This window comes from Drosophila takahashii, chromosome 3R (assembly GCF_030179915.1).
Source record: "Drosophila takahashii strain IR98-3 E-12201 chromosome 3R, DtakHiC1v2, whole genome shotgun sequence".
Lineage (NCBI taxonomy): Eukaryota > Metazoa > Arthropoda > Insecta > Diptera > Drosophilidae > Drosophila > Drosophila takahashii.
In genome coordinates, this window is record NC_091681.1 from 8694517 (window position 1) to 8715845 (window position 21329).

Consider the following 21329-nt stretch of genomic DNA (forward strand, 5'->3'; position numbering starts at 1 on the left):
TATTGCCGATGCTTGGCGCCGCATTAAAGTGCATTATTATGGCCCAGAGCTAGTGACAAGGATGCCGATGACAGCAGCGACTAAGCCCAAGTCAAACAATGCATAATGAAAACGAAAATGAGAGGGATGGTGATGGGGAGGCGGACGATGATGACCACCCCACATATGTCAACCCAAATGACCTGACCCTTCGGTGCTCGCCTTAAACTGCGGCGCCAGATGCCGAAAACTTTAATTACAACGCACGACCATCTAAATCTATTATTTGGCAACATTCGGGCGTCGGCGATTAAAAATTAATTTGACACTTTGCGCTTGCATGTCAAAGTATGCGAGAGGCCCTGTCCAAAACTTTTGCCGAGCGCTTAGCTTGCATAGTAATTAATGAATGCTGTGGGTGGGAAAGTGGGAAAATCGACGGGAAAGCGGGAGAGCGGGGAAACTGCAATGGCCATAATTAACGCGTTTCGTGTGCGACAAATGATGGTGCTCAAGGCACTGGAGAGGGGCGAAGGGCTATGTTATAGCTCGCATTATTTTTAATGGCTCCGTGCGTGTTGTATTTGCTCCTTTTGTTGTTATTGCAATTAACTTGTTGCCCAGTTCTGTCGTTTGTTTCATGGCAGTTGGCCATTTCCATATATTTCACTGAGGAAAAACGGAGTAAAAATTAATTAAACAACCTTTCACGGCCGATTCATTTAATTTTTTTTAGTTAACAAACTAAGCTAAAAATCCAGAACAGTGCAATCTCACTGATGTATAGAATTGGAGAATTTATTTTATTTTATTAAGAAGCTTTGATTGTTTAGATCCAATTGAACAAATTATGGAATTACCAAAGTTTCATTTTTGTTAGCCTTTTTTCGAAATTATTATCAGTCGAAATTATTTTATCTGAAATGTGTTTCAAATTATCTATAGTCGGTATTAAAAAAAAATCATTTTACCAATTATGAAACTAAAAATAAAATTAAATGACAAATAATTATTTGTCATTTAATTTTAAATCAAAGGGACAGTCCTTGTTATAGAATATTCCTCACTCTGTACACATTTTATGTACATTTTCTCACTCTTATTTTTGCCATCTTGGACCACAGTCCAACGCGGCGTATTATTACTCTGGCTGCCTATTATCGTGTTATGCATTTTCGCGCCTTGCAGAGCGGTATTTGATTGCCGAAGGCGGGAGGTTAATTTAAGCGGTTCCTGTTATGAAAGCCGCATGGCAGCGGCAGCGGTCATAAGTCTTTCAATTTGGCTTGGCACGTGATGGCCACTGAGCCACTAAGTCGCCGACATCCCTGCCACTCACGTGCATTGATACCCAGATTACAGCTACTTAAGCTTTGAGCTTTCCCATCTCCTATCGCTGTCACGTGTGACCTCTGACTCTGTCAGATGTCGTCAAACTTATTCTTTTGCCAATTTCGTTGCTCCCGAATTGGGTAACAAGCATGCTTAAAATATTAGCTTGACATCTTGGCATGCAATCGCAATGCATTTGGGATACTTTCTTTTTAACTTAACTCACATATTTTTTAGTTAGCTAAACATCTCAGCAACTCAGTTAATTTGTATTAAAGGGAATAAAAGGGAAAAATAAATTCCTTGCTCTGTCATAGTTAAACAGGTTGAGCTTTAGAAGTCGGGTTATTCGTCACCATGCCAGTTAAGCATCAAAGGAAACAAGCAAAGTTCTGAAGGGGAAATATTTAATGCAGTAAACTTATACACTCCGAAAAAATCTATAAATATATAGACCAAATGTAAATTATTCATGAAATATGTAGGTAAAAAATCGAAAGTATATTAAATTTGTAATTTTCTTAATCAGGGAGGTTTGTTTTTATTCTTTGATTATAATTGCAATCTTTTCTAGATTTCTTATCTTAGGGATTTTTTGTTCTCAGTAATCTAACCATGATCTAAAAAAGAAAACAAGAGAGAACGCTATAGTCAGGTGGGTGTCCCGACTATCTAATACCCGTCACTAAGCTAAAGGGAGTTCGAGGGAGATGAATTTAATGAATGGGCCGATTTGAAAAATGTCTTCTACATTTCGATAGGTATAAATATACACAACAAAATAGCATTTATACTTTTCGGAAATCTTTAAAGGTGTGGGCGCCAGACACATTTTAAAAACGTTAGTGGGCGATTATGGGCGTTAGAGGGGGCGTGGAGGTCGGCTGAAATAAACTTGCGCTGCGTAGGAAGCCCAAGAATATGTGTGGAAACCTTCTAGCTTTTGTAGTTTCCGAGATCTCAGCGTTCATACAGACGGACAGACAGACAGACAGACATGGCTAGATCGACTCGGCTATTAACCCTGATCAAGAATATATATACTTTATAGGGTCGAAAACGCTTCATTCTCCCTGTTACATACTTTGCACGAATACAATATACCCTTTTACTCTACGAGTAACGGGTATAATCATGAGATGATGTTCTTAAGATGGAACATTGCTGCAGAATCAGCAAAGCGGATAATGAACTACTTTGTTGCACAATTTTCTTAAAGTAGAGCTGGAGTTTATTTGGGATTTATGTTTTATTACTTGTAATACAATTTTTCAAGAGGGACTGGCATGCAAGTACTAGGAAAAGGAGGGGGAAATGAATAAAATGAGAAATACATTTTATCCAGCTGCTGCCATCTGGAATTGCATAATTGTCGCGCCTGATCGATGGCGTCCATAAATCAGCTGACTGGCAATGACCTAAAGCATATTTAATTATTTAATTAGCGCTATCTAAAGAGCGCATCTATAATTTTATGCATCGACAAGCATTAATGGCGTCATAATAAAATTAATATGTGGCTGACAGCCAGCTGCAAGCGAGCTGCATCCTCATAATTATATTCTGCATCCGCCCAATGGCAAAATCAACTGCTGTTGCTGTTGCTTTTGACGATGCTGCCGATGTTGCTGCTGCCATTGCAATTGCAGTTGCTGCTGCAGTTGCAGTTGCATCGGGTCACGAGTTCCGCGAATGCGCTTGCATTGCTGATTGAGAGCAGCGCATAGAAATTGCTTTGATTTCATGGCTGATTGAAGTGCATGGCTCCGGAATATGTTTGCCATTAGTGCACAGACAACCAACATGAAGGAGCCCAAGAGGAGCTACACAAAGAAGCAGGGCGATGAATTTACCAATTAGCCTAATACTTTGACTTTATACTACGTAAACTTCTTCCATAATTTCCCTTGCCTTTATTTTTATTAAATATATAAGAATTACTCAATTGAGCTTAACGTGTCGCAATAAAATAAACCCAGTTTTGACACTTCTAACTTAAAGCAATAAAGAAAGCCAAATAAACACGGAGAAATTCCAGAGAAAAGTTTGCAAACAGGCTTTAATCGAATTTAAAATCTAGTCTTTGCTTAAGCATCTACTGTTTGTATTGAAATTAAAGCAGTGATATTGTAGTGAGCAATTAATAATACAATTTTCTGTTAGCAGAGAGAATGAATTAAGGTGTTACCTTACCCACATATATTGTCAAAAAAAGAAAATTTATTTTAAGAGCAGTATGAAAATAAAAATTTAAATCGCAAGAAATAGCAAAAGATAATTTGGGGAATAAGATAGGAATAGGATAGGCCACAATTTTTGGCGTCTTTAATAACACAGGTACACAGTCAAAAATTTCCACGAACCATTTCAAGTTTTCCATGATATTTGGGTGCTCCTGAGTAAAAGTCCCATACAAAATTATTTTAAGATAGCTAAGAATACAAAAAACCGATGTTTGCCGACATTTTGAATTACGTGGCCTATATAATTGGACTAACCTTTATTAATATCGGTAGGACCTACTCTCAATACATCACGGCATTCCTAAAAAATAGTCCCCATTGTGAACCCTTGCCCATGTCTTTGGAATTCGACGCCAAAGTTGAAAATCCCAAAATTGTAGAGATTTTTCTGATGGAAAAACAATTCTGAGGATTAAATCTTGAATGGAAGTTGTGAATTGTATGCTTTAATTTCGGTTTTCAGCTCCGGTCGAAAAACTGAGCTACTCGAGCCCATGATTCCATGAGCTTATGATTCCATGAGCCCTTTGTTTTCGAACGAGTCGAGTAGCTCATTGTAAAAATTTAGGAGCTGAGCTATTCGATTTGAACATTTTTGTGAGCTGATTTACTTGAGCTATTTTTTGAAATGGGAGAAAAAGGGCTCTACGAGTATACTTTTGCAGGGCTCTAGTGCGTACATCACTATGGACGGCAGTCCATGTAGTGACGAAGCGCACCAGGAGAGTGTGCGAAGGCGACTACTATTATATAGCCGCAAAATTGAAAATCTGCTGTGATAGTCCGATCGTAATGAGTAATACACCAATCGAAAGGTATTGCAAAAACTTAAAGGATTGCATACCAATACTTTAAGAAAATCAATTGGCTTGGGAGAGAGAGCAGTGAAAGTGAAAAAGTGCAAATTTCGAAATTTGGAGCAGTTGGGGCCGGTGGGGATAAATGCCCCCTCGCAATGCTTTATTTGTGTTCCTATTGAAAATACCCGTCGAATGAGGGGTCATATGATAAAATCCGACGCTCCGTTCAAAAGTTATAGCCAAAATAAGATTTTCTACGTCTTCCCAAAATGAAAATTTAATTCTGTTTGTCAGTTTGTCCAAAACATGTTTTTTAAGTTTTGAAAATTTGATATGACGTTCATCACATAGATATAAACAACTATTTAGTCGCATCTAAAATCATTTTTCGTCACAAAAGTTGATATCAGAACTTTTGTAAGTTGAAAGTGCGATCGTCACGAGTTTTTTACCTCGTTTAGAGGTGTTTTTATTTGATCGTGACATAAGTTACGAAATGGGAAGCAACAACAAGCACTGTCAGAGGGGTAGGGGTGTAACCGGCATAATTCCCGATTTTTATTTTCTTCTTTTTTAACCTTGGAAATACTATACCTGAATTTCTTTTTTCTTTTTTAGACATTTTTTTTCTAAAAGTCAAGGCTAGCTTCCTTTGTTTAAAAAGTATTTTTTCTGAGTGTACAACTGTAAAGTACAAAATCTACGACACATAAATCTACTGCGTTCCTTATTTTAAACTCGATATTTAATTTCTTTAAATTAGAGCGCTTGTATTTCTTACTCATAACAATATGCATTCACTTTTCAATCTCCAATCTCATCCAGAGTGGATTGAACAATTTTAATATATTTTTAGTAGTTACCTTGACTGATGGCACCTTTCAGTGCTCAACTCCAAGGCAATTGAGTTATTTTCAGTATTTCAAATATTTCCCATTGTCTACGCGAATTTGCTGATGTCGGCGTGTCAAAAGAAACGCAAATTGGAATTGAATTTGACATACGTTTTTTGGTGGAGCGATATTTGACTTTTATGACATGTTTCCCCCGCACAATAAAGCTCGTACACTCGTAATGCGTGCGTGCTGCAACGCCCACAGAAATAAAGTATTCCAAAACCAAATGCCAGCACAGATCGCAATGAACCAGTTCGGCGTGTTGGGGATGACACTCCGAAAATTGCAGGTCCCGGCCACATACAATCATTGCTTAATTTGTGTGTTTCTAGTTTTTAGTTCTCCATTTGGCAGTTGGCTATCAATTGCCGCTCTGTATGGGCTGTCATTTATTCATTTGCCTTGCGTGCTGCCAAATGGATTCGCAATTCGATTGCAAATGGCAGCCTGCAATTAGTGTGCGTTTTCTAATGACAGTCATCACGGCGTTGAATATTGAAATGGAGTCCCCGGCAATCTCATAAAAGGGCCGTCCCAGCCCTCGGGCCAGTCATTGTAGTTTCAAAATGATCAAATACCTGGCCCTGCTGCTATTCCTGTTTGGCTGTGCCGCTGCCCAGGAACCGCGGCGCGATGCTGAGGTTTGGCCCGGCTAAAACAAAAGTTTCCAATCACTAATTATTATCTTGGTATTCATTTTCAGTGGCCTCCGCCAGCGATCCTCAAATTGGCAAAGCACTACCATGACATTTGTGCGCCCAAAACGGGCGTAACTGATGGTGAGTCATAGCTCTATTCGAGACTTTCGGCTGAAAATAAATATTAGAAATCCGCAGAGGCCATCAAGGAGTTCAGCGATGGCCAGGTCCACGAGGACGAGGCCCTTAAATGCTATATGAACTGTCTCTTCCACGAATTTGAGGTGGTCGACGATAATGGTGATGTCCACATGGAAAAGCTTTTTAACGCAATTCCGGGAGAAAAGTTGAGGAACATATTGATGGAAGCTTCCAAAGGATGCACGCATCCTGAGGGCGATACTCTGTGCCACAAGGCCTGGTGGTTTCATCAATGCTGGAAGAAGGCTGACCCTGTCCACTATTTCTTGGTCTAAATATTTATTTAAGAGAAACATTTCAGGGGTTCTAAGCGGACTTGCCGGCGGGAAAATTAAACTTATCAATTATTCAAGACCAGTTGTAGAAGTTTTGCGTAATATGCTTACTCATAAATAAATGGTTCCGGGACTAAAGAATAAATATTTTAGAAAAATATTTTAAATTCAAAGCAGAATTGTTTTTTTTTTTGTATTATTTTTAACTTGTTTATTGCATTTTTAGTTTTTTATTGTATTTTAAATATGCCTTTGTTTTCATTGGCATGGGAATTCTTCTTAGCTAATTTAAATGTAGATTTGTTATAGAAATTCAAATTATTTTTAGAAATGAACAAAAAATAGAAGGGAAATAAATTGGCTGATTTCGTTTACCACCCAGCTTTAATTTACCTGTTGGTTGTTTAGATAAGGCAGCATCTGCTGCATCCAATCGAACAAGTTCAAGTGGATTTCCACTCAGGTAGAGCCCTCCGATATTGAGCTACTTACAGAATCTGTCCGTCTAGCCTGGATGGACAACAAAAGCTCCAACTGGCCATTGTGGGGATTGCTTTACCTTGATTACTTTTGCAGCCTGGAACTTTCCGTTTTTGCATTTCTTTCGCCTCGTCTGCCTCGGAAGTTGATTTAGCCTGCATTGGTTTGACCCACAAAACATTTGTACACTAAGAAAATAATTTAAACGGGAGCACTTGCTGAGTCCCATTATTTGATTTAAGTATGGTAAGTTGAATATCGGCTTTTAATTTAATTATTACTTAATTTAATCATGCCAATCTAAGATAACTAAAGTTTTCAAAAGTTACACGTTTTACAATTAACATAATTTTTGTAACACTGACATTTATTTTTAACATTTAACTTATAAGTGTAATTAATGGGAATTCTCAATATTTTGTTATTAATTAGTTAGACAAATTTGATGACGGTCGCTTTATTTTCCGAAGACCACCATTTCGAGTGTACTCTGGAATTTTCCGTCTAATGATTAGAGACACGCCAGAGGGCGTGGCCCTCGAGTTGGGCCTGCACTTATATGGGCGATGCCATTATAGAGACATTCGCCTCGGCCTGAAGCGTCAATTGGCCCGATAACTGCGTGCGGCAGTCAGTTGTGGTCTTGTGAGCTTGGCCAAAATCAATATAAAAGCCAAACGCTGCAAACGGCAATAAAGCAAATTCAATTGTGACTGCGGTTGTCAAACAATTCTTGCGTGGCGTGTGTGTGCAGTATCGAATTTTCGAAATAACTACTCCTGCTAAAAGTGAACGGTAAGGTAGAATGGCAAATTGGTAGAATGGTAGGGTGAAGGACCAGCTGCCAGTTGCTGAACAGGAAAAGGACCTGGGAAATGGGGAGAACCACCTTTTCACCAGGACGAAGGCGAATGAGAGGTCGAAGGTTGCCCAAGCATAGGCAAACGACGCGTTGCAACACGAAAATTGAAATGGCAATTAAAAAACCATCCATCGTTCCTGCCGCACACAACTGCGATACGTATACGTATTTGCACAAACCTCCATTCATACTACAAAAATGTGCTGTTGCTGTAATTTCATTCGCATTCGTCCTCCATTTTTGTGCGAGTGTGTGAGTTGAGGGGCGAATGTCGTTTTGTGGCTTTGTTTCGGTTGTTGCGTTGACATTTGATGAAACAAAAGTGACAGTTGTGCACAAGTTGAAGTCTTTGTTTTGTGTATTTCGGTTGTACAATTTCAAAAGAAGCGAACGAATAGGAAATTTTATATTTTGATACCCTGGCATCCGCTGCGAAGTGTGAGCAGATTGGTGTTCGGCTTGGATTTCCAATTCTTTAAATACACGAACCCAAAAGTTCGGTGCCAGCACTCACACTTTTCATTTAAAAAAAACAATTTGTAGCTCTTGTGCCTTTTAAAATTGTGTTCTGCTACAATTTATTTATTAAGTTCATTTAATAACTTAGAAAAAAAATTTTTTTCAACAATATTTCTTAAATACAAAAACAAATTTAAAAGCAACATTTTGTAATACCTTAAAAATATAAGAATAAATAACCTATTTTTTTTATGTAAGTAACCTATTTTTATACCCTTGCAGAGGGTATTATGATTTCAGTCAGAAGTTTGCAACGCAGTGAAGGAGACGTTTCCGACCCCATAAAGTATATATATTCTTGATCAGCATTACTAGACGAGTCGATCTAGCCATGTCCGTCTGTCCGTCTGTCTGTTTCTACGCAAACTAGTCTCTCAGTTTTTGAGCTATCGGTATGAAACTTTCCCAAAAGTCTTCTTTCTATTGCAGGTAGTATATATGTCGGAACCAACCGGATCGGACAACTATATCTTATAGCTCCCATAGGAAAGATCGGAAAAGAAAACGTTAAAAAAATTCTAGCTTCGGTGTTTTTTGAAATATCACCTTCTGCTTTTGGGGATGTTATTTTTTAAATATTTCTAAATTTCGAATTAATTATTTTAAAAATCGGACTACTATATCATATAGCTGCCATAGGAACGATCGGAAAATTAATGAGAAATTAATGAGAAATAATGAGAAATAGAAAATTGAACATTTTTGCGATTTGTTAATTAATAGGAATGATCTGCAAGGGTATATAAGCTTCGGCTGGCCGAAGCTAGCTTCCTTTCTTGTTTTTTTATGTAAGTATACATAATTCAAATAAGGATCAACATTTATGTTTAGAATTAAGTTCCGGTAAAACGATCAAATTACTTAAGCAAATATATCAAATTCATCTCATATAGAAAACGAATAATGTTGTTCCAAATTTTCAAACATATTCTATGAAAAGCCATCGCTAACGTCGATTATTTTGTTCAAATAAAAATATAGTCTTGGTCCTGGATTTTAAAAGTCCAAAATCTCACAAAGTTCAAAAAAACTAACTCCTTAATTATTTAATTTTTTCTTGACGTTTTTAATAATTTTAAAATCAGTACATTCACTTTAGAAAAAATATGTTCTTCACTTTCAAATAATAGTGAACTTCACTTGGCATGTGAAAAATGTCCATTGCGCCCCATCATACATCATAAGGAATCCCCGAATCCTCGAATCCTTGGCTAGGCAATATATCACAGTCGACCTGAGCGAAGGATTCCAAGGAACGGGTGGGCCGGAGAGTCGGCAGCATAGGGTGGGCGGAGAGGATGGAAGGGCATGCCACGTGGGCATGTGTTTGTCAGACGGAACACGACAATTGTAGACTTGTGACGACTTCGCTGACGTCTCGGGCACAGTTCCGTTTCCGTTTTGGCGGTCGCTTTTTGTTCGGCCATCAGCGGTTAGAATTAATTTAGCGTGCGCTGAGCTGGCAAGAAACAAATGATTTTTTTTTGCTTTTCGTGGCTTTTGAAAAATACAAAATGTAAGAAAACACAACAACAACAACACCGAAAAGGAAGGAAAAACGCTAGGGCTTAGAAAAACACAATCTTACATTCTGAGCAATTTTGATGAAAAAGCTAAAGCACACTTTGAAAAAGTTATTTTAATATTTAAGTTAATGTGCTCTATAAAAAAAAACTAAAAATATAGTGTTTTAAAAAATCCAAAAAAAGCGTCAAAAGTATCCAGCAACCTTATTTGGCGATAGATTCATTTAAAAAGAGTACGTCCTATCACAGCATAGGGGAGAGTGGGGGAATTTCGTCACAGGGGCAATTTCGTCACCTGCAATATCTCGGAATCCATAAGTCGTAAAAATATATATTTTTTTTGTTTTAGTCCTTCAAGACGGCCAGACACAACCAATGCATTTGTTTTGCACAGAAGGCCAAGATTTTTTATATAATACACAGTGCTATAATGTGCATTTCTGCGTCAGTGATTTTTAACTTCGCGCCTAATTTCGCAAGAAAAATAATTATTTCTAAAAAAGTACGGTCTGGGGAAATTTCGACACCCTACGCTAAGGGTAAATTCGCACCTATTTTAAATACATATTTTTATATTTGACGAGCTGGCTAACGAACAGTCTACCAGCAGCAGCAACAAATATAGGACGTCAACAAAAATGGTACGCTTGATCAGTGTAGCATATTTTCAGGCGTTAAACTCCCTACATTTTTCAGGTGACGAAATTTCCCCAGTTGTGTGGTGATTTTACCCCCCTGTGTGGTGAGATTGCCCCAGTATATTGGTTTTACATTTTATTTTTTTATAAATCACCAAGCTAATTAAAAAAATAGGGGAATGTCACATTTTAAAGCTTGGTGCTAACCGCATTCAACAATAAAAATAGAAATATGATAACGTGTCTCAAGATGGACAAAAAATAGCTTTGAAAAAATGCTGACGAAATTCCCCCACTCTCCCCTACTTTTAGATACCATTCGAAGGGATTTCAAAACTCTAGAGATTTTTGCAGTATTTATCTAAAGAAATTGAATTATGTTCATATTGAATTTCTCGAAGTATAATCAAGAGAAGGGACAGTGTTCAGAGAATGAAACCAGCTCGAGTAAAGGATTCTATTGTTGACTTTTAATGATGCTTTCCCCTCAGTGTACCCACACACTGCCACGCCCATTGTCATTGTCCAGCTGTCACGCGTGGCACATCGTCGTCAACAGCATCTGCATCCTCATCCACATCCACAGCCCTATCCGCGTCCTCCTCCTTATTCGGATTCTCATTCTTGTCCTTCCTTCTTGCCCTCGTCCTGTGCCGTGTACTCCGCTATGCATCGCCGCTTTTGTTTCACGTTTCTCGTTTATTTTTTCCAGGGCTTGTTTTTGTTTTATTCAGAACTCGCAAACAAGGCCGAGGCAGGAACAATTTTTGCTGTTTCACGGACGAACCGGACGGAAAGGAGCGAAACGGAAAGAGCCACATTAAAATGGCTTTGAATGGCTTTGGTCGGCGTGTCAGTGCGTCTGTCCTTTTAATCGCCTTGTCGCTGCTCAGCGGAGCGCTGATCCTGCCGCCGGCTGCGGCGCAGCGTGACGAGAACGTGGGTTAATGAAGTGCCCGGCCGCGCTGTTGCGCCTCCGCCCGCTGCCACGCCCACTTAAGCAACAATTTTTAATTGCAGTATCCACCGCCGGGCATCCTGAAAATGGCCAAGCCCTTCCATGACTCGTGTGTGGAGAAGACGGGCGTCTCCGAGGGTGAGTTGCAAAGGCAATGGTCAGGCCCTCGGCCGAAAGCGAGCCCATAATTGCAGGAATAGCGAGCGAGCACTTATCGCGTCCTTAGCCATGTGCTAAATTTACATCGTTGGGTTTTAGGGACAACTTAATACGTCACAGAAATATACACTAAAAAGCCAATGAAATTATTAACCATTAAGTTCTCTTATAAAAAATGCAATTTAACTATTTTGCTTTATTAGTCAAATATACTTGTAGGAACCTGAGGTAATCTCGAATTACTATTGTTTTTTTACTATTCAACTCGATTTTATAGCTTAATATTACGACTTCAGTACAGACAGAAGTAAAAATGAAAAATGAAACCAACCGCACATTTTTTCTCATTATAAATATAATTATTACGAAATATATAACATTCGTATTAAAAGAACTCTGATTTGTTTTGCAGCTGCCATTAAGGAGTTCAGCGATGGCGAAATCCACGAGGACGAGAAGCTCAAGTGCTACATGAACTGCTTCTTCCACGAGATCGAAGTGGTGGACGACAATGGGGACGTGCATCTGGAGAAGCTCTTTGCCACGGTTCCACTTTCGGTGCGGGACAAACTGATGGACATGTCGAAGGGCTGCGTCCATCCGGAGGGCGATACCCTCTGCCACAAGGCCTGGTGGTTCCATCAGTGCTGGAAGAAGGCCGATCCCAAGGTGGGAATGGGAATAGCCCAGACTGCCAAATCCCTTAAGCTGAGACCCAATTCCTTTTTCTTTGCAGCACTACTTCTTGCCTTGAACACCTGGCCGAGCCTGTTCTCCGCTTTTCCCGTTTTTCCGTTGACGACCCCGCGCTATTTATATTGTAGTTTAGTTTTCCTAGTTTTTCAATAGCTGTCGAGTAATAAACGTAGGCGAGTTGTGCATGCAAGCTAAGCTTTCAATTATTTGCCGACTGCCAAAAGGGAAACGCTCAATGCGCTGAAAAGTGTGCTGCAAAAAACGGGGCCACAAAAGGACCGCACACACACATACACATGTGTGCGCTTTTGACATAATTTATACGCATTGTGAAGGAGTGCACGCTTGTGTGCCTGCGACCGTGTGTAAATAAAATTATGCGTAAAACTTCGCCGAGCTTGTTGACGCCGACAAGCGTGTTACATTGCGGCATTTACATGCGAGCTGCTGTTTTTCGCTTTTTACTTTCAATTTTCTGTCAAAAGCGACCAAGCCCTGGGAAAAAAACATTTTAAATAAATGTTTAAGCTGGTCAGGGGCTTTGAGAGTCATTAGTTCGGCCCTGGAAGAGGCAAAAAATTCCCCGGCTTTAATATCTTATTGGGCATCAATCACTTTGCATCAGACAGCAAGTCAAGAGTTGGTTGCGTTCCAGTAAAAACTTTCATAAAAATAAATAATTACGATAATAATAGACCTGGTTCTTGAATAACGCTTTAATTGACTGCGGATTATGCCACTGAATAAATTTATGAATTTCCACATCTGAAATAAAAACTTATTATTACAGTTAACAAAGCAAAGCCTGGATAAGTAAGAAATAAATAAATTGTTACTTACTTAGTTCGGACTAGCTAAAAATCACTACCAACTTTAACTTGGTCAAAATATAAATTAATAGCCGATTTTAGTTTAATCAGCTTATAGAATTCAATGCATTTAAGTCAAAGCTCTGGTGTGATGTACCACACGAAAAGAGATTTTATTAAATCGGAAATGTAATGCTTTTTTTGGCCGTGACAATTCCCCTTAAAGAAAATCCAAATTGATGTATTTTTCTCATATTTCTGCGGCTTGAAACTTCGTTTTCCTTCCGCCGTCCTCATATTTTCATAGCCATTAATTCTAATTTTTTTTCAATTTAACATATATTTCATTGCTGTCGGTCAAATGTTCGCTGGCACCTTTGAACCAACCGAGATGGGTTTCCGAGCGGGTTTTAGGGGTGGGTATTTGGTTTTTTATTGTTTCGACGACTTGTTGCGCAAAGCTTTTCATTTCAGAGTCAATGATTTATGTTTTCACTTGCGCCCTCGCCCCACAGTTAATGCTCTTTTTATTATTTATGCGTATTGGTTTTCATTTTTCTCTGCCGCTTGAGTGAAAAGTTTGCCTGAAAAAATGCGCTTAACTGCGCCAATGGTTTTTCCCATCAGCTCTCATCTCTGTAATTGTCGAAAGGAGCTTAAGAAAGCGGAATCTTTTGTGCCCGGCCAGCTCATTATTGTCAGCTGGCGATTCTCAGTTGGCGTTGTCATCATTACATTTCACTTAATACTAATTTCTTTTCCGCTCCTGCACTGACAGAAAAATAATTAGGAATGATTAAAATCTATGCTACATTATTTTAAATTTAAAAAATTTTTTTATTCTTTGTCTTTTTTACAATTAAATTTACAAACTTCATAAAAAACATAGGAAAGAAAAAATTTTAGCTTTATATGCTATTTTGACATTGAAGGTTTCTTTACTTATGTACATTTCCCAAAATTTTAAGGATCTTCGAAAAATTGCATTAGGTTTCTAGCATTTTAATTAGAAATCCTTTTTTTTAAATGTTATAAAAAGCACTAATTTTGTTGCAGTATTTTTTATACTGTATCGGGATCTTCCGCTTTTGGGCCCACACATCTGCCGGACTAATTTGGCAAATTGAAAATTTTTTGACAGCCTTCAATGAAGTGTGGAAGACGACACTTTACGTTGTGCGGTTCATTGGAGACGGGATGGGACTCAGGACTCGGGATTCTGGACACGGAGCAGGACCCTCAATGGATTTCCACACGAGCAGCTTGAGCCATTTAGGCAGCCAATTAGCTGCCCAAATGTTGGTTAATTTCCTGGGCGCCTGTTTTTGTTCCTAATGATACAATCATCTAATTGATTCGCCCCCCAAGCGATTCCACTTCCATTGCACAATTCACCGCGAATTTGCAGGCTGACCTGTTTGGGTAAGCAGTCCATGCATTTGTAATTCGAAACTGACACAGTTGGCAGTGGAATGCGATTGGATTGGCAACGAACTTAACTTAACGGGCGGAGACTGGGCCACGTGGCGCTGACCGGGCGTACAATTAATGGAAGTTTAACTGTTCAATTGAAGCTGATTTTTTTGCTTTCCCCCCTTCCGGCGGGCGGGGGCTCTTTTTATATTTTTTGAAATGAGTACAAGCGGCCGTGTGCCCTGCCATTAGGGCACTTTGTTCATTTTTCATTTCGTTGGATTTTCCGCGCGTTGGCAAAGTTTTTTTCTTCGCTAAACGCTGCCGCCGCTTCCCGCTGCCTCTGCACTTATTTTACGCTCTATTGTTCGTTTTGTTGGCCACGTCCCGAGCAGAGAGCCCACTTTCCCCACTTTCCCGGGCTGACCGGTCGACCGGTTGGTCGACCCATTCATATTTTCCCGTGATTTTTTTCTTCTTTTGCTTTTGCCTTTGCTCTTACTCACAACTTATTCCTGTCGTTTCCCGGGCAAAAGTAATTCAAACAGAATTAAATTTTCCCATGCTTGTGTTCGCTTTCGCGAAAAATTTAGGTTAGTCGCAATGGCCGTATAATTAGCATATAACTCGACAATTGGCCACAGTTTTGTCTTGTCTTTGCCGGTATCCGCAAGTATCCGCAAGTGCCCGCCAGGTCTGGCAATAGGATTTGCATAAATTGACATTGAATGCAAATTTCTGTCACCACGCTACAACTGCAGCGATCAAAATTGTTTTCCATGTAACGCAAAAAGAGGGGAGACTAACGCCAAAATCGCCAAGCTAAGCGTTAACAAACAAAACTCGATAACGAAATAAGAGCGGGAATTTTCCCTCGATTTGTATAAAAAATCAAATTAGTGTGCCATCCAGAAATGCAGCGATAGGCACACTATCAAAAATTGTAGTCGCATTTTTGTAAAACTGCTTTTAAATGAATTTTATGTTTTCTAGAGAAATCCTAAAAATAAATATAGTTTTTGAATGCAACAAGTTACAATGCAAATTTGAATAAAAATACACGTAATAAGAAAATTTGATAATATAATAAGTGTGAAACATATCATATATAAATATATATAAATATAACATATCATAAAACAAGAGAGAACGCTATAGTCGGGTGCCCCGACTATCAGATACCCGTTACTCAGCTAAAGGGAGAGCGAAGGAGATGAAGATAAAAACTTTGATCCGGCGTAACTTTTTAACGAATGGTCCGATTTAAAAAATTTTTTCTACATTTCGATAGGTTTGAAACAAACTTGCGCTGCGTAGGAACTCCTATAATTTGCATGCAAAATGTCAATCTTCTAGCTTTTATAGTTTCCGAGATCTCAGCGTTCATACAGACAGACAGACGGACAGACGGACAGACAGACGGACAGACGGACATGGCTAGATCGACTCGGCTAGTGATCCTGATCAAGAATATATATAGTTTATAGGGTCGGAAACGCTTTCTTCCACCTGTTATACACTTTTGCACGAATCTAATATACCCTTTTACTCTACGAGTAAGGGGTATAACTATGGTACATTTTTCTTACAACAAAAATCAGGCACTTAGAAGAGTCTTAAAAAAGTCGTAAATACAGCAATTTTTTTTTATCCACCGCAGTTTACACATCCGGAATCATTTATATTTTTTGAGTTGTGGAGAAATAGTTTTGGATAAGTATCACTCATTCCTTGACATTTAAAAAAAAACGTGACTAACGTGTTTTATACAACTTATTAAAAATCTTTTAAAAAAGCAAACCGAGCTTGTTGTATAACTAAATTTTCTGTAAATGTATATTACCCATAGAATTGCTAAAAATAAAGTTTGAGTTTTATTTTTAATTGCAACATTTCTCAACTTTTATCATAAAAATAGAAAAGTAACGATTACACTTTTTAATTTTACTTAAAAAAATAGAAAACATTTGTTTAAAATGTGATTTTTTAAATAAAACCTATAGCACTTACGGTACCCGAACTATACACTTTCTTCCTTTACGGTAAGTTTTTCCTTCAGTGTTTAGGAACAGAGACACATTCCCTTGGACAGCGACAGCAGCAGCAGCAAAGTAACTGAATTGAGGCATCGCAAAAAAGCTGTGGGTGGGGGATCGGTTCGGTCGCAAGGCCGGGAGCAATCAGCTCTCACTTGGTCGAAAACCCAACCCTTCCCGGCCTTCCTACATCCGGCAATGTTGTGTAGTGGTCGCCGATTTTTATTATGCTTTTATACATATCTTTTATTTTTTGCTGTTATCGGATTTGCATGCCCGGTTAGATGTGAAGCGAGAAGCCGAAAAATTGTTTAAAATCGAGCAGACTCTTCTTGGATAGCGGCAGGCCACAAAAGATTTAGTGGAGGCAAAAAAATCCAGTTTTACAACTAATGATGATGGAAAAGATTGCCAAATTTAAGTCAACATTATGTCATCTGAACCACTAATTGGGGCTTTACAAGGAAAAATCGTGATATTTTAAGTTGAGCATTAAAAGTAAAAATTTTTTTAACCCTTTAGAGTTATGTTTTAGTTTTTATACCCGTTACTCGTAGAGTAAAAGGGTATATTGTATTCGTGCAAAAGTATGTAACAGCTAGAAGGAAGCGTTTCCGACCCCATAAAGTATATAGTAGCAATGTTGCTATTACCTTCAAAGGGTATTTAAACTCCCAGTTTTTGCAGTCATCTGGTTTTCTCCTTTTTCAGTCTTTTTTAGGGTTTTCCACGGTTCATTTGCCTCGCATTTTTCACTCAGCACAAGTAAATGTTAATAGCGTCAACATCGACTGACAAAACATTTGCAGTGCGGAGCATGGAGGGTGAGGGTCCTGGCAGCAATTACGCTCACTTGCATCGTGTTGCCATTGCCAAATGGCCTTATGCTGCATTTAATAATTGCGCATACGCAACGTTGCCTCTTAAGGCGGGCTAGCCTGCGACTTGAAGTGGAAGACATTTTATTGCCCGACACACATATCGCGCAGAATAGGAATACAAAACAGGACTGCTAAGATTTCAAAACAAGCATTCACCCGCAAGAACACATATACTTCAGCTTATCCTTTGTCTTTTGTTGCAGCATTGTTGCACTGGAGCAATGTGCTCGGCATTGTGTCCACGTCAGCCCATGGCGATTCATCTGGCAGCACCACAAACGGCGGCCCTAGTCAAATTAACCTCCATAGTTTAATGCCTGTGTGTCCGACTTGTTACCGCCTGACATGGTAGTGTGCGCTCAACCCAATCCGAATGCACTGTATGTCCCAGCGGCTCGTTGATTATGTGTCTCCCGGGGGTCTTCACCTAACAATGGCGATGTATTCGTGAGTGGGTCGTGACTGTCGGCTGTAAAATCCCTTCCTAGTCTGCACCTTGAAATACTATTCCCAAATTTCGGTTTTTGATTTAACATATTTATGTAAGTATGTGGTAATCGCTGAGCACTGATCTTCCATACAGTTCTTTATAGTTCTTCATAGATAACAAGTCTGGGATTTCAATTTGATTCAAATATTTAATTTAAATTTCAAGGTAAACCTAAAAGTTGTGGTACAAATAACGTTGTGGTTTGTTTATAGACAAATTAACTCAGAAACACCATCCCTAACCCTGTCTCAGGCTCTCTAGAACTTGTTGCAATTGTATGCAAATTGTGCTGAGACTTCTGCCTGCTCTCATGTTCTATGTAAATAAGCCGACGGCCAAATGGAAAACAAGACGCAATCGTAAACCTGGCAAGGCCATTAGGCCTGCTTTAGTTTGGCCAAAAGAGACTGATTCGGAGTCGGAGTTTATAGAAAAGGCTGCGGAGTCACATTGCCAAAATGTTAATGAATCAAAGGCTACGAAAAGTTTGCGGAAAACTACGGAGGTGGCACAGGAAACGGGTGTCGGAAGGGGGCTGTGGGTTGGTGGGTCGGGCGGTCCGAAAGTGATGTGGGCGTGTTGATAACGAGCGAAGGCGCCAAAGTCATGCATAATTAATCATTTGTTAATTATAGACTTTGACCAGGTACAGGTACTCAACGGACTCACCTGTCGTCATCACCGGCGCACCACACACTCGTACGCACACACATTTGACACCTGGCAAAGTAATTGCCTTTGTCCACTTTGAAGTTGTTTAGTTTTTGCTCCGGGCTCATTACAACGTGGGCGTGGCAGACGCCCTCAGACGAAGCCCCTCGGCCCCTTGCCCCTCCCGCCCACGACGACGCATTTATATAAATGAACTCGTCGCAGTCGCAGCTCTCCGCTGGAGAAACACAAACAGGGTACGGGCATCGTGTGTATACACTGGGAGAAATTCCGATTATTGCTTGAAAATATCATAATCGCAACATTGGGTTAGATTAAGTACACTGTGTTACAAAGCTAATGTTTTCTCAATTTACCTCGATGGATGCCACAAAATTGTGTTCGCTTCGAATCCCCATCTTGAACTTCGTTTTTTATAAAACCTAAAAGTTGAAAAAATTCTGTAATTTGCCGAATTTTGGGGCGTATTACGGGCAAATGGATTTTTGGTTCGATTTGCTGCCAACGTATTTTTAAAGTACCACGCTTTGTAGGAAGTAGAGGTAATTTTAACTGCAAGGGTATGCAATCTTCGGCTTGTCTAAGTTAACTTTTTCTTGTTTATTTATCTATAGTTTCAAAATCCTTTTGCACATCTTCTACAAAATCAATTTACCTTAAATAACATGTTAACATTATTTCATTTTTTAAACTTTAGAAGAAATGAGTACTTAATTTAATATATAACTATATTCTTAATTTTTTTTCAAATTGAATTTTATGAAAAAGTTTAGATTTGATTTTAATCTTAATAATCCGATATAACCTTGTAAATATGGTAAACAATAAGTGCTTAAATTTTTTGCTTTTTTTCACTACTAGTTAACCAGATTATTTAAAAAAATGAAAAATAAACTATTTAATGTTATACCTAGTTTTCAGTTAGGGCTAGTACTCAACCCAACAAAAAGTCGTCCAAAACAAAAACTTCATATGAAACAAAATTTTTTGACGTTGTTTTTCATATGAAGGTTTTTGTTTTGGACGACTTTTTGTTGGGTTGAGTAGAGGAGATCTATACTCATCCATACAAATACAACTAATAACAAGATAAGTAGAAGTAAAACTAATATTGATACCTTTAAAAAAAAGTTTTAAGTAGGTACTGCATTATTGCTCTCTTAGTTGAGTTTGAATTTTTTAAAATTTCATTCAGCTCTTCCGGACAATATGCAATATTTTTTCCGAGTGCCTGTGTGTTTTGGCCATAGTTCACGAGGATGCGTCGCTCCTCCCCGCTGCTCGCCCTTTGGGCCAGGACATGGTGGGCAGCTGGTGTGCGAGTGCTTGTATGCTGACTGTACCATGTTTGCTGCGGAACAGGAAATGAGCACCTGCTGCTTATTTATATTTTCCGCTCACTTGAATGTAAAATTACATAATATTTTGTTTTCGTTTTTTCAGCTCCTGATGCTGCTGCTGCTTGCCACTTGTGCTAGTCTGAAAATTGCTGTGTGAAAATACTTCTAGTGGAACATTTGAAGACAGCTGGCCGCAGAGGAAAGGAGCGGAATCGTGTTGGCCTTTTAAAGAAGTTGAATCATCAGAGCGGGCCTTCTTAATTGCAAGTGTTGTTCATAAATTTAAAAGCAATTTACTTGCAGGTAGAAATAGAATCGCCTCGTTGCTACATGAAAATGTTAAATGTAAACATTTTAGATTCAAAAGTGTTTAATGGAATTTTATGAAGCCCCGAAAGAAAGTGAAAGGCCAATCATAGAACAAGCTGAATAGCTGCTAATTGAACAGATATTTTTCGACGCGGAAGCGAGCTCGGGCACGGTAACATCATTCGAAATATTAGTTAACTATTTGTTCGAAATGTTTGCATACCACGGACATGGAAGGGTTTTTACCAGCTACCAGAAAAAGTTCTCTATTTGTTGGCTGTTTCGGTTGCAATGTGGTAACCACAATGTACGTGAAGTGGCGATGGGACAGCGAACTTGCCAAATGCTCATATGCGAGTTGTTTATGTTGTCGTTTTGGTTTTTTGGTTGCTCTTACTGCTGCTGGTGCATTTGTTGTTTTGGCTGTTTTGGTGGCCGCACAACTCGTTGTGGCCCTGGCCCGCATAAATTGTTGCCGCTTTTGAGTTTAAGCCAACAGTTTGTTTGCCGGTCATCCGCCGTTAGTTAATTGCCGTTGCCGCTGCAACATGATTGCACTTATTGGTCAGCAGCATAATCAAATGCGCAACTTTTTGGCATGAAAGTTTAATTAGAAAGCTCGCATGTGCGGTGCGTAATGCGATAGGGTGGCCTCCGTTTAAGGAAAACTAATTTCAACTCATAATTAAGCCACTTGCGCTGCAAGTTGGCCCCGTAATCAGGCTTTTTCTTCAACTCTGGCTCATTAAAAACAGCAAACAAACCGCTCTCACCTTACACAGTTGCCGGGATATTTTATATAATTTCTTCGCCCGACACCGACTCTCAAATGCATGGCAATGCAGCTCAAGTCGGAGGCGCTAACTCAATTTGCCTGCGCGTATAATTGCAGCCGGCTCCGTCGGGTTGTGGGCCAAACTTTTGTTGGCTTAATTGAGGGCATCATTATTCGCCAGGGTTCAAAGCGGTCTATCCCTAATTATAAGTCAAATTAAAGTTGACCCTCGCCACAAGGCATCTTGCTGGGGATCTGCAGGACAAAGAGCATTAACGTTTCATTTAATATTTAGCCAAACTTACTAGGTCACATAAATCAATGCCAAACAACAGGCCGGGGCTCCCATATGAATACTCAAGTGTTTCGCCGAGCAACAAATGGGACAAATTTCCATTTCAA

General features: G+C 39.2%; 2 protein-coding genes and 1 long non-coding RNA gene across 5 annotated transcripts; all 3 read left to right on the forward strand.

The window, feature by feature from the left end:
• The first annotated feature begins 5787 nt into the window (after positions 1-5787).
• On the forward strand, positions 5788-6543 carry Obp83b (Odorant-binding protein 83b). Its single transcript, XM_017138044.2, has 3 exons — positions 5788-5891; positions 5954-6029; positions 6087-6543. Exons 1-3 carry the CDS (start codon positions 5817-5819, stop codon positions 6362-6364), a joined length of 429 nt encoding a protein of 142 aa, XP_016993533.1. The 5' UTR covers positions 5788-5816; the 3' UTR covers positions 6365-6543.
• A 965-nt stretch (positions 6544-7508) lies between these two features.
• Positions 7509-12392, forward strand: Obp83a (Odorant-binding protein 83a). The gene is made up of 5 exons (XM_017138043.2): positions 7509-7639; positions 11102-11328; positions 11410-11485; positions 11919-12175; positions 12243-12392. The coding sequence occupies exons 2-5, from the start codon at positions 11215-11217 to the stop codon at positions 12258-12260; spliced, it is 465 nt and encodes a 154-aa protein (XP_016993532.1). The 5' UTR covers positions 7509-7639; positions 11102-11214; the 3' UTR covers positions 12261-12392.
• Positions 12393-19559: 7167 nt separating this feature from the next.
• Positions 19560-21053, forward strand: LOC138913537 (uncharacterized). Of its 3 annotated transcripts, XR_011419307.1 has the most exons (4): positions 19560-19640; positions 19699-19806; positions 19947-20146; positions 20202-20563. It is a non-coding gene; the product is annotated as an uncharacterized lncRNA (long non-coding RNA). The 3 variants fall into 3 exon arrangements; XR_011419308.1 differs by lacking the exon at positions 19560-19640 and having other exon boundaries at positions 19649-19831; positions 20202-21053; XR_011419306.1 differs by lacking the exon at positions 19560-19640 and having other exon boundaries at positions 19649-19806; positions 20202-20566.
• Positions 21054-21329: the final 276 nt, after the last annotated feature.

What these genes read in the sequence shown, in the direction of transcription:
- Obp83b (XM_017138044.2), top strand. Translation starts at nt 5,817, where the DNA reads ATGATCAAATACCTGGCCCTGCTGCTATTCCTGTTTGGCTGTGCCGCT. An exon ending in AACCGCGGCGCGATGCTGAG is followed by an intron (nt 5,892 to 5,953) that starts GTTTGGCCCGGC and finishes ATTCATTTTCAG; the next exon opens with TGGCCTCCGCCAGCGATCCT. An exon ending in CAAAACGGGCGTAACTGATG is followed by an intron (nt 6,030 to 6,086) that starts GTGAGTCATAGC and finishes AGAAATCCGCAG; the next exon opens with AGGCCATCAAGGAGTTCAGC.
- Obp83a (XM_017138043.2), top strand. Translation starts at nt 11,215, where the DNA reads ATGGCTTTGAATGGCTTTGGTCGGCGTGTCAGTGCGTCTGTCCTTTTA. An exon ending in CGGCGCAGCGTGACGAGAAC is followed by an intron (nt 11,329 to 11,409) that starts GTGGGTTAATGA and finishes TTTTAATTGCAG; the next exon opens with TATCCACCGCCGGGCATCCT. An exon ending in GAAGACGGGCGTCTCCGAGG is followed by an intron (nt 11,486 to 11,918) that starts GTGAGTTGCAAA and finishes TTTGTTTTGCAG; the next exon opens with CTGCCATTAAGGAGTTCAGC.